The sequence below is a fragment of the Lithobates pipiens genome, unplaced genomic scaffold, assembly GCF_037356315.1.
Source record: "Lithobates pipiens isolate NorthernLeopardFrog02 unplaced genomic scaffold, aLitPip1_a1.2 Scaffold_18, whole genome shotgun sequence".
Lineage (NCBI taxonomy): Eukaryota > Metazoa > Chordata > Amphibia > Anura > Ranidae > Lithobates > Lithobates pipiens.
Window position 1 is genome coordinate 627,113,708 of NW_027507758.1, and position 12,378 is coordinate 627,126,085.

The 12,378-nt window shown below is 45.7% G+C and overlaps 2 protein-coding genes across 4 annotated transcripts in view; one reads left to right on the top strand and one right to left on the bottom strand.

Moving 5' to 3' along the window:
* Nucleotides 1–12,378, bottom strand: part of LOC143986870 (uncharacterized) — a 377,747-nt gene that overhangs the window by 155,128 nt on the left and 210,241 nt on the right. The window lies entirely within an intron of this gene.
* The window catches only part of LOC143989616 (uncharacterized), a 32,494-nt gene that overhangs the window by 15,493 nt on the left and 4,623 nt on the right, over nt 1–12,378 (top strand). For 2 of the 3 annotated variants that reach the window (XM_077489833.1, XM_077489834.1), the window contains exons 2-6: nt 8,233–8,360; nt 8,449–8,572; nt 9,560–9,657; nt 9,734–9,937; nt 10,082–10,223. In XM_077489833.1, the coding sequence (XP_077345959.1) occupies nt 8,488–8,572; nt 9,560–9,657; nt 9,734–9,937; nt 10,082–10,223 (529 nt within the window). In that variant the 5' untranslated portion in view covers nt 8,233–8,360; nt 8,449–8,487. The remainder of the gene's footprint in view (nt 1–8,232; nt 8,361–8,448; nt 8,573–9,559; nt 9,658–9,733; nt 9,938–10,081; nt 10,224–12,378) is intronic. The other variant, XM_077489835.1, reaches the window with a different exon arrangement.

Genomic DNA, 12,378 nt, shown 5'->3' on the forward strand with positions numbered 1-12,378 from the left:
TGGTCTGGTGACAGGTACTCGGGTACTCGGATGAACTGTGACAGGTACTGGGATGAACTGTGATAGGTACTCGGTTACTCAGATGGGCTGTGACAGAGGATGACGGGTACTTTGGCTGGTGACAGGTCCTCTATATTGGGGGGGTAATCAGTGGGCTGTGACAGGTACTCTGGGACTCAGATGGACTGTGACAGGTACTCAGATGGGCTGTGACAGGTACTCAGGTATTCTGGGACTAAGATGAGCTATGACAGGTACTCGGGGATTCAGATGGACTGTGACGAGTACTCAGATGGGCTGTGACAGGTACTCGGGGACTCAGATAGACTGTGACAGGTACTCAGGTATTTGGGTACTCAGATGGGCTGTGACACGTACTCAGGGACTCAGATGGGCTGTGACGGATGATGACAGTTCCTCTTTATTGGGGGGGGGGGTAATCAGTGTGTGTGTTGGTGTACACTAAGCGGTAAGGAGATGTTACCACAATCTCCTTCTCACACACGATCGTGTGTGAGGAAGAGAACCCGGCAACATCTCATTACTGTGGTTTGTTGACATTCTGTGACTGGCTGTGATTGGACACAGCTGGTCACGTGGTAAAGAGACAATTTTTTACTGCGATCGGGGTTGGGCTGTGTCAGGGTGACAAGCCTCGTCCCAGATCGCCACTCTGCACGCACCTTAAGGATGTGCACGAGCGCCGTGCATGTAGCCAGTACAAGTGACCGGCTGTAATTGGGCATAGCGGGTCACGTGGATTGGGGAGGCAGATCACACGGATCGGAGATGGGCTGTGTCCAAGGGACACATCTCATCCACGATTGCCGTGCTGCGGAGGCCCTCAGGAGAGGCAAAATACCGAGGACGTCATATGACGCCACTTCTTTGGTCCGGGGTTTTATGGAAGGGGTGATGCGGATTAATCTGCCAGTTAAATCACCTTTAACCCCTTGGGACTTGAATTTAGTTTGGTTAGTGTTACAAAAACCGTCATTTGAACCATTACTGGATGTTCCCTTAATCCTTATGACTAGGAAGCTGATATTTTTGGTTACTATATCCTCAGCAAGGAGGGTTTCAGAATTGGCTGCTCGCTCTTGTAAAGAGCCATATTTGATTATTCATGAGGACAGAGTGGTGTTACGCCCTCGTCCAAGCTTTTTGCCAAAAGTGGTTTCAGGCTTTCATCTGAATGAAGATGTTGTCCTGCCATCGTTTTTCCCAAAACTATGTTCCAGGGAAGAAAAGTCAATACATTGTCTTGATGAGCAGTGAAAATCTATTTAAAGACAACTGCTCAGATTCGTAAGACTGATGTCTTATTTATTCTGCCAGATTATCCTAAAAAAGGACAGGCAGCGTCGAAATCCACTGTTGCCAAGTGGATTCGGCAAGTTATAATTCAAACTTATGATTTAAGGGGTAAGATTCCCCCTATTCAAGTCAAGGCACACTCTACCAGAGCGGTTAGTGTTTCTTGGGCAGTGCGTCACCAGGCCTCCTTTGCTCAGAACTGCAAGGCTGCAACTTGGTCTTCGGTCCACACATTCACAAAATTTTACCAAGTGGATGTAAGAAGGAACGAGGATATCGCCTTTGGGTGCAGTGTGCTACAGGCAGCAGTATAAGTCCTCAAGGTCCTGGGGTGCCCTACGGTTGTGTCTCCCTCCCCTCAAGTAGCATTGCTATGGGACGTCCCGCTAAGTAAATACTTAAGGCTCTGTGTCCTATGGTGTACAGTAAAGAAAATAGGATTACCTGTAAAATCCTTTTCTTGGAGTACATCATAGGACACAGAGGTCCCGCCCCTCTTTTTTATGGGGTTTAAGAATATTGCTTGGCTACAAATACTGAGGTACTCCGGGAAGGAGGAGGGGTTATATAGGGGAGTCAACTTCCTGTATTGGGTGGGCCAGTGTCAATGCCTGAAGGTAGCTATAACCCACTAAGTAAATACTTAAGGCTTTGTGTCCTATGATGTACTCTAAGAAAAGGATTTTACAGGTAAGCTGTTCTAGAAAAAATCCCAATTCCTTCTTCCTCCCCATTATGCTTCAGGGAATGTCACATACTAGGTACGATTATTCATGTATGGTGGGAATGCCCGAAAATAAAGGGGGTTTTGGAATAAAATGTTTAATCTCATCAGCAAAGTAACTGGCCACTCGGTCCCAAAGACCCTGTCTATAGCTCTGCTAAATACCCCCATATGAAAAATCCCCAAACATAACCAAAAATGAATCTTCTTTATGCTGCTAGGAGCAAACATCACTATAGATAAGGCCTGGAAGCAAACCAAGGTCTCCATTTCAGCAACCAAAAGAAAGATCTCTTGGATAATGACCCAGGAAAAAATAGTCAGCTCTATCCTAGACACACAAAAAAAATTTGAAGCAATTTGGGAAGCATGGGGCCAACATGTGGGGATCTCCTTACCTCCTGGTACCACTTCTGCATAAATTGGGGGGGTTCTGGCTAGCTTACATCTACTTTCTTCTATTCTCTCTCATCTCTTTATCTCTCTCCTATACCTGTTCCTATCTTAATTTGTAAGTTTACAAGAATTCTTGACGTTGACTTAACCACTTTCAGACCGAACCATTTTGCTGGCTTAAGACCAGACCACTTTTTGCGATTTGGCACTGCGTCGCTTTAACTGACAATTGCGTGGTCGTGCGACGTGGCTTCCGAACAAAATTGACGTCCTTTTTTTACCACAAATAGAGCTTTCCTTTGGTGGTATTTGATCACCCTTGCGGTTTTTATTTTTTGCGCTATAAACAAAAAAAAAAGCAACAATTTTAAAAAACGTATTAATTTTTACTTTTTGCTATAATAAATATCCCCCACAATTATATAAAAAAAAACATTTTTTTCCTCAGTTTAGGCCGATATGTATTCTTCTACATATTTTTGGTAAATAAAAATCGCAATAAGTGATTATTGATTGGTTTGCGCAAAATTTATAGCGTTTACAAAATAGGGGATAGTTTTATGCCATTTTTTTTTTTTACTAGTATTGGCGGCGATCAGCGATTTTTTTTATTGTGACTGCGACATTATGGTCGGACACATCATACATTTTTGATGCATTTTTGGGACCATTGTCATTTATACAGCAATCAGTGCTATACAAATGCACTGATTCCTGTGTGAATGGCAGTGAAGGGGTTAACCAGGCGGTGGCAGTGTAGGGGTTAAATGTGTCCTAGAGGCGTGTTACTAACGGTGGGGGCGTGGCTGTGTGTTGGTGAACGCTGATCTCTGCTCCAATCACAGGGAGCAGAGATCAGTATCACTTGTTGCTAGGCAGAATGGGGAGATGCTGTTTACTTCCACATCTCCCCATTCAGCCTCCCTGTGAGATGATCACAGGTATCCCCACCGCGATCGAGTTTGCGGGACCCGCGACCGGACTCCCGGGGGTCTCAACCGGCACACGCGCATGCAATGGCAGGGTGGTAATTTAAAATAGACGTACCTGTACGCCAATTTGCCTTCCCATGCCATTCTGCCAATGTACATCGCCGTGCGCCGGTCGGGAAGTGGTTAATAGTTTGGAGTCTTTACCATTTAGACAAAACCAAGATCCTACTGGTTATAGGCAAGTTTTAAGCATATTGCATGTCTGCAGGAGGCAAATGTACTTTGTCATATATATAACTCAACTCACAGCCATTAATGTCTAAACCTCTGGCCACTAAAGTGAGTACACCCCTAAGTGAAAATGTCCAAATTGGTCTCAAAGTGTCAATATTTTGAATGGCCACCATTATTTTCCAGCACTGCCTTAACTCTCTTGGGCATGGAGTTCCCCAAATCTTCACAGGTTGCCACTGGGGTGCTCTACCACTCCTCCATGATGACATCACGGAGCTGGTGGATATTAGGGACCTTCCGCTCCTCCACCTTCCATTTGAGGATGCCCCACAGATGCTCAATAGGGTTTAGGTTTGGAGACATTTTTAGCCAGTACATCACCTTTACCTTCAGCTACTTTAGCAAGGCAGTGGTCGTCTTGGAGGTGTGTTTGGGGTCTTTATCATGTTGGAATACTGACCTGTGGCCCAGTCTCCAAAGGGAGGAGATCATGGTCGGTATCAGTATGTTACAGTACATGTTGGCATTCATGATTCCCTCAATGAACTGTAGCTCCCCAGTGCTGGCAGCACTCATGCAGCCCCAAACCATGACGCTTCCACCACCATGCTTGACTGTAGGCAAGACATGCTTGTCTTTGTACTCCTCACCTGGTTACCTCCACACACGCTTGACACCATCTGAATCAAATAAGTTTATCTTGGTCTCATCAGACAACATGACATGGTTCCAGTAATTCATTCCCTTAGTCTGCTTGTCTTCAGTAAACTGTTTGTGGACTTTTTTGTGCATCATCTATAGAAGAGGCTTAGCAATGCAGACCAATTTGATGCAGTGTATGGTCTGAGCACTGACAGGCTGACCCCCCCCCCCCCCACCCCTTCAACCTCTGCAGCAATGCTGGCAGCACTCATACGTCTATTTCCCAAAGGCAACCCCTGGATATGATGCTGAGCATGTGCACTCAACTTCTTTGGTCGATCATGGCGAGGCCTGTTCTGAGTGGAACCTGTCCTGTTAAACTGCTGTATGGTCTTGGCCAACGTTCTGCAGCTCAGTTTCAGGGTCTTGGCAATCTTCTTATAGCCTAGGCCATCTTTATGTAGAGCAGCAATACTTTTTTTCAGATCATCAGAGAGTTCTTTTGCCATGAGGTGCCATGTTGAACTTCCAGTGACCAGTATGAGTGAGTGAGAGTGATAACACCAAATTTAACACACCTGCTCACCATTCACACTTGAGACCTTGTAAAACTAAAGAATTACATGACACTGGGGAGGGAAAATGGCTAATTGGGCCCAATTTGGACATTTTCACTTAGGGTTGTAATCACTTTTCTTGCCAGCGGTTTAGACATTAATGGCTGTGAGTTGAGCTATTTTGAGGGGACAGCAAATTTACACTGTTATATAGGCTGTACACTCACTTCTTTACCTCTTGCAAGACAAGCTGCTGAGTCAGGGACCCCTCCTTCATCCCAGTGTAGGACATCTCAAGCTAGCAGCCTGGATACTGAGGAGCAGATATTGAAGAAAAAGGTTTTGTCCAACAAATTAATTTCAACACTGCTAGACAGCAGGAAAAAGGTCACACGGCTATTTATTTTAAAAACGTGGAAAGGTTTCAACCCCTGATGCACTTCCAAATTTTTTTCCACAGGAGGTCATTTCTGTCCTTGAGTTTCTCCATGACGGAAAAGAGAAGGGTTTGGCGACCGTTGTCTTGAAGGTTCAGATGACCGTTTTGTCAGTATTTTTAGAGGGACAGTCCAGGCCAGTGCTGTTTAAATTCCTTCCCACATGGGATTTGTCCGTGATTTTAGAATCTGACTAAAAGACCCTTTGAACCACTGATGCTACGATTAAGGATTAATCTTTAAAACTAGCTCTATTAGTGGCAGTTACTGGGGCTAGAAGGGTCAGCAAGCTTCAGGCCTTATCGATTATTGAACCTTTTTTTGACTTTTTTCCAGACCTGAGGACAGACCCAATTTTTTTTTTGCCAAAGGTCTCTTTCGTTTTCCATAGATCCCAGGAGATAATTCTGACAACTTTCTGTCCATCACCGTCCTGTCCTAAGGAAAGGGTGTTCCAAAGTTTGGATATGAAAAGATGCTTGTTACATTATCCGGAGGTACAAAGGGGTTTAGAAAATCAAATTCTGTTTTATACTGTTCTCGGGGCAGCGTAAAGGTTGCAGAGCGTCTAAAAACAATATAGGAAGATGGTTTTTGGATGGCTATGGCTATGAAAGATGCTTTTAGGGCTACGGAAGTAGAATCTCCCGCAGGTGTGGCGACTCATTCAACCCATGTTGTGGCAGTATCCTGGGCAGAACGAACTGGTGCTTTGCCAGGACAAAATTGCAAAGCAGCCACGTGGATGAGTTTCTCCACTTTCAACCGTCACTCTAGGATGGACTTGCTCTCAGCCGCAGAGCAGTCTTTCAGCAGAAAAGTCCTGCTGGCGGTGGTCTCATCCTAGAGTAAGTACTTGCTTATCATCTCCAGGTGCTGTCTTGAAAGGCCATTTGGGAAAACCTTAGTTAGGCTTACCGGTAAAAGTATTTTGAGGAATCTTTCAGGACAGCACCTATGACCCTCCCTTGATTGTGATTTTTACTATGCCATTATTGCTATGTTTTGTTTATATTTTTCAGCAACTGAGGCCATGGTGGAAGTGTCCAGAATTTATAGTGGTGACTGCAGTGTTTCCTGGGAAATTGGGTGGAGCTGCACTCTCGCCAGGTGCTGTCCTGAAAGACTCCTGAAATACTGTTACCGGTAATGCTACGTACACACGATCGGACTATCCTGCGGACTTGGTCTGGCAGACCAGAGTCCACCAGACAATCCGCCTGTGTGTGGGCTGACTTTTTCTTTCCAAAAGTTGAGCGGACTTAGAAAAAGCTTTGACTCAAAATTGTCCACCGGACTCGGCAGTCCGGCAGACAATACGCCTGTCTGTGTACTAGTCCGCCGGACTTTTGAAATGAACAGACTTGCCCACACGGAGAAAAGTCCGTTCATTTTGAACGAGGCTCTAGGTAGACAGAACTAGCGAAGGAAGTTAATTTCGCCGCCTCCATTGGCGATATTGACACCTTGCTGGCCCCGTCACCTGGTATGGATTTAAAGGGGAAGCCCTACGCTCCAAAGTCCATAGCAGACCCTTATCCGAGCACGCAGCCAGTCAGGAAAGGGGGTGGGGACGAGCGAGCGCCCCCCCCCCACAAGCCGTACCAGGCCACATGCCCTCAACATGAGGGGTGCTTTGGGGAAGGGGAGGCCCTGTGGCCCCCCCCACCCCAAAGCACCTTGTTCCCATGTTGATGAGGACAAGGGCCTCTTCCCGACAACCCTGGCCGTTGGTTGTCGGGATCTGCAGCTAGGGGCTTATCGAAATCCGGGAGCCCCTTTAATAAGGGGGCCCCCAGATACCGGTCCCCCATCCTATGTGAATGAGTATGGGGTATAATGTACCCATACCCATTCACCTGGTGAAAAAAAGTGTAAATAAAAAAAAAACACAAGTTTTTAAAATAATTTATTAGACAGCTCCGGTTGTCTTCTCTTCTTCTGTCTTGGGGGGTCTTCTCACCGGACTCCTCCGCTATCTTCTGCTAGCTCTTTTACTAGAGAAGGAGCCCGGCTTTCTTCTTCATCGCCGCTGCTGCCGCCGTCTGGGGGTCTTCTTCCGACTTCGAGGTCTTGTCCCGCTCTTCGGTTCTTCTGCCGGGCCTCCGCTATCTTCTTATAGCTCTTTTACTTGCGTTGGCCCGGTCTTCTATGGCCACCGCCTTTTTATCTTCTTATTCTTCCCTGCAATGTTGACACAACGCTCTCTCTGGCCGCAATGGCAGGGACGTGTTGTGCGGCGACTTATATAGGGACAAGGGGCGGGGTGATGTCACATGGTGACCCTGCCCCTTATGATGTCACAGCCCCGGAGGATTCCTGACCGGCCGGCTTGCATGCTCGGATAAGGGTCTGCTATGGACTTTGAGGGGACCCCCACACCGTCTTTTCGGCGTAGGGCTTCCCCTTTAAATCCATACCAGGCGACGGGGCTAGCGAGGTGTCAATCTCGCGGATGGAGGCGGCGACATTCACTTCCTTCGCTTGTCCTGGCTATCTGGAGCCACGTTCAAAATGAACGGACTTTTCTCTCTGTGTGGGAAAGTCCGTTAATTTCAAAAGTCCGACGGACTCCCGCCATAGTCCACCGGACCTAGCCTGCCAGAAAATTCCGGTCGTGTGTGAGCAGGTCCACTCATTTGGAAAGTCCGGCGGACCTCAGCTGCAAAGTCCAGCGGTTTGTTCTCTTGATTAAGTCCGCTGGATAGTCCGATCGTGTGTATGCAGCTTTAGTCTAACTAAGGTTTTGTTTTCTGATGCTCTTAGGATGTGAGTGGACTCTTGGCATCCTCTCTATCAAAGTGGGCCTGTTGGTCCTGCATTGTATGCAATGGCATCAGAATGCCTGCAACAAGCTTTTAACCTGCAGTGTGTGGGGTTCCTGTTTGAATAAATGATACCAAGTGGAAGTGGAGCTTTAATAAAATGGACACCTGATCGGAGAGGTGAGGAGGATTCTGAGAATATTGTTTGATTTTACTATTTGTGTTCAGATCTAGAGTTTTCCTCCTGTGAAGCCTGGAGATCATATGACCATCACATTGCCTCCACCTCCCTCCCAGATAGACTAGAGAAATAAAAAGAAGATTCTAGAAGTCACCAGAGAGATGATGGAGGAGAGGTGAGGAGGATTCTGGGAATTCTGGGACATTATCCAGTAACAGACAAGGGATGTGTCTGGATGGTGACTGTATCATTGTGTGTGTCAGGTTCCTATAAGGTGTCAGGATGTCACTGTCTATTTCTCCATGGAGGAGTGGGAGTATTTAGAAGGACACAAGGATCTCTACAAGGACGTCATGATGGACAATCAGCCGCCCCTCACATCACCGGGTAAGAGGAGACTTTATTGTAAAGGAGAGAGCAGTACGGAGGCTCCACCTAGATCCCCCATCATCTGATAAACACATAGGAATAATGTATTACAGAATACTTTAATAATCCGAAAGGGAAATTTGGAAGTTGTTACGACACAGACACACGTAACAAGACAACACAAGATCACAACAATAAAGTGAACAAGATGCAAAAACACAACAAAATTACCAATACCAGCCATTAATAATAAACAATAAACAAAATTATAACTATACTACAAATAAAACATCCATACAATTAAAATACAACATAGAATAAATAACAGACAATAAAACTATCAAATACAAATAATATACCACTTTCTCTAACACGACCCAAAATCATAACCAACACAATACCAACATACTATAAAAACATCACAAAATATTGATCATAAACCAAAAATAAATCTTCACCTCCAGCCCTCACAGAAAATAATTATATATCTTGATCGCCACAGGAAAAAATTATTCGTGGTGCATCGTTGGTGTAACAATCTATCACTGATGGTACTCCGCAGACTAACCAGCATATTGTAGAGTGGGTGGCAGGAGTTGTCTAAGATTGAATGTAACTTGAACAACATTCTCCTCTCCAACACGGTTGTAAAATACTCCAATTTCAATCCAAAAACATCACAGGCCTTGTGAATCGGTTTGTTGAGTGAATTGGTGTCAGACACCCTAAGCCGGCTTCCCCAGCATGCCACTGCATAGAGGAGGAAGCTGGTAACCACAGACTCGTAAAACATCTTCAGCATCGTCTAGCAGATGTTAAAGGACCTCAGTCTCCTAAAAAGTAGCCTCTGGCCCTTCCTATAGAGCATCTCAGTGTTCTTGCTCCCATCCAGCTTATTATCTATGTGCACCTCCAGATACTTGTAAATCTCTACTACCTCCACAGCCACTCCTCGGATGGAGATTGGGGTCACTGGTATTCAGTAAGTGTGTGTGTTTCCCACAGATGTATCCAGTAATAGGAACCCAGCAGAGACATGTCCCTGTCCTCTGTATTCCCAGGATTCCACACAGGAAGGTCACACCATCCCTCACCATCATCAGGTAGATTGAAAATTATTGGTAGTTCTGATTTATATACAGCATGCTTGTTACAATTAATGTTTTATTATATATTCAGAGTGGAAACCTCAGGGATAATAATATTGATGTTAAAGAAGAATATAAAGAGGAGGATGAGGAGTATGGAGTGATGGAGGAGTTTTCAGGACACAAGGATATGATGGAGCCACCTAATACCAGGAACCCAACAGAGAGATGTCCCCGTCCTCTGTATTCCAGGGATTCCACACAGGAAGATCACACCATCTCTCATTGTTACAAGGTTTGTGGGACAGAGCCTTTAAAAAACAGACTTATAGAGACAATATGTGGATTTATTATGTGATATCACAAAAATAAAGCCTATGTTTTACAGATGATGATGAGGATGATGATGATGATATTCTCTCTCGTTTTCTTGATTTAGAGTGGAGATCCAATTGATATAGAATTTGAGGTTAAAACAGAAGAAAGAGAGAGGTATGTGAGGGATGATCAGTGGTCTATGGAGGAGGATGGAATATCTGGGATATTTATAGAGGAGGACACTACTACACCAATCAGCACAGGTGGGTCATTAACACTAAATACATTCCTCCACCCATACTGCTAACTGATTGGTCCAGAGTAGGGCAAGGCCTGGGTGGTAGCAGCCTGTAATCCCCTGGAAACTTTCCTGAGCTGTGTTTTCCATCCTGTATACCTGTATTTCTCTCTAAAAATCTGCTGGGGACACAATTTATGTATCTAGACTTGATTTATGGAGATTCTGGGGTTCAGCTGGTAGCAAAATGTGGATTTTCACCATAGGCATTACTAGACCTAGGCACCTTAGTCATGACGGAATGTTGCCTTCACTCTTTTAACAAAAGAAAAAACTACAATAAGAAAAACATGAGAGCAGCTCGAAAACCTTGCATGGGCCAGCCACACAAAGTTGAAAAACAGGCGTGAGAATTTTAACCACACAAACGTGTACTACACATCCATCAACCCACTCATTACAGATTTCTGAAGCCTCAGTCAAGCTACTTTCAAGGTATTTTTATTCTGGGATCTCGTACCTTCAGACATCAAAAGTACCTTCCAAAGGAATACACCTTATGCCACGTACACACGATCGGACTATCCGTCGGACTTAGTCCAGCGGACAAGAGTATGCTGGACAATTTGACCGTGTGTGGGCTCCGGCGGACTTTTTTCTTCCCAAAGGTCCGGCAGACTTTGAAAGAATTTTTGACTTAAAATTGTCTGAGTCCGCCGGACATTCCACTCATCTGTGTGCTAGTCCGTCTGACTTTTCACGTGAATGGACTTGCCCACACACGGAGTAAAGTCCATTCATTTTGAACGTGACTTGAGGTACAACGGGACTAGCGAAGGAAGTCAATGTCGCCGCCTCCATCGTCGAGATTGACACCTTGCTAGCCCATCACCTGGTATGGATTTTAAGTGGAACCCCTACACCGAAAAAACGGTGTGGGGGGTCCCCCCATAGTCCATAGCAGACCTTTATCCGAGCACGCAGCCCGGCCGGTCAGGAAAGGGGGTCTTCTTCCGAGTTCAGGGGTCTTCTCGCCGGGCTATCTTCTGCTCTTTTACCGATCTTTTACTAATGGAGGAGCCCAGCTTTCTACTTTGTCATCCAGGGGTCTTCTTCCGACTTCAGGGATCTTCTTCCAACTTCTCCCGCTCTTCGGTTCTTCTGCCAGGCTCCTCCACTATCTTCTTCCCCAAAACACCCCCCCATGTTGATGGCACGCAGTCTGGTACGGTTCAGGGGGGGGAAGGGGCGCTCGCTCGTCCCCACCCCCTTTCCTGACCGGCCGGGCTGCATGCTCGGATAAGGGTCTGGTATGGACTTTGGGGGGACCCCCACTCCATTTTTTTGGTGTAGGGGTTCCCCTTAAAATCCATACCAGGTGACGTGGATAGCATGGTGTCAATCTCGCAGATGGAGGCGGCAACATTGACTTCCTTCGCTAGTCCCGTCGTACCTCAAGTCAAGTTCAAAATGAACGGACTTTACTCCGCGTGTGGGCAAGTCTGCATGTTCGGAAAGTCCGGCAGACCTCCGCTGCGAATTCCAGGGGATTGTCCGCCGGATAGTCTGATCGTGTCAATCTTTAAGGGGTCTCATGTCTGGAGCCCCAACCCCAGACCTCATGTGCGGTGCAGCTGTCTGACTGGTGTGGAGCCTCTTCTTTTTTTTTTTTTCCTCCAAGGCATAGACAGCCAACATTACCCATGACAATTTCCCTGCGTCCAGGGCATCCTTGCACTAGCTTTCGGAGCACTACTGCCTAGTGCCCAATTATACAGTACTGGCACCCAGCATTTCTGATTCTTATACACGGCCTCCCGATATGCTAGAATCTACTCCTCACATTATGCTAATACAATCGTGCACTGGAATTCCGACTATTATACACGGCCCGATGTCACGATATACAGCCCTATAATGTGTTCATCAGACAAACTACAAAGCACCATGAAATCATCCACTATTCAAAACAATATTATGGCTTCTATCTGTACCTAGATGTTACAACAATAACGTGAATGCCTCCCGTTTACTCGCTACCCAAAACTGTATTACAGTATATAACTTTGCAAAACATCTGGAATTAATTTTAAAAACCAAAGTGATTTCCATCCTCCTTCCAAACACAAATCCCTTTTGTCCACATGCTTGTTTAAAAAAAAAACAAGCCCACCAACTTC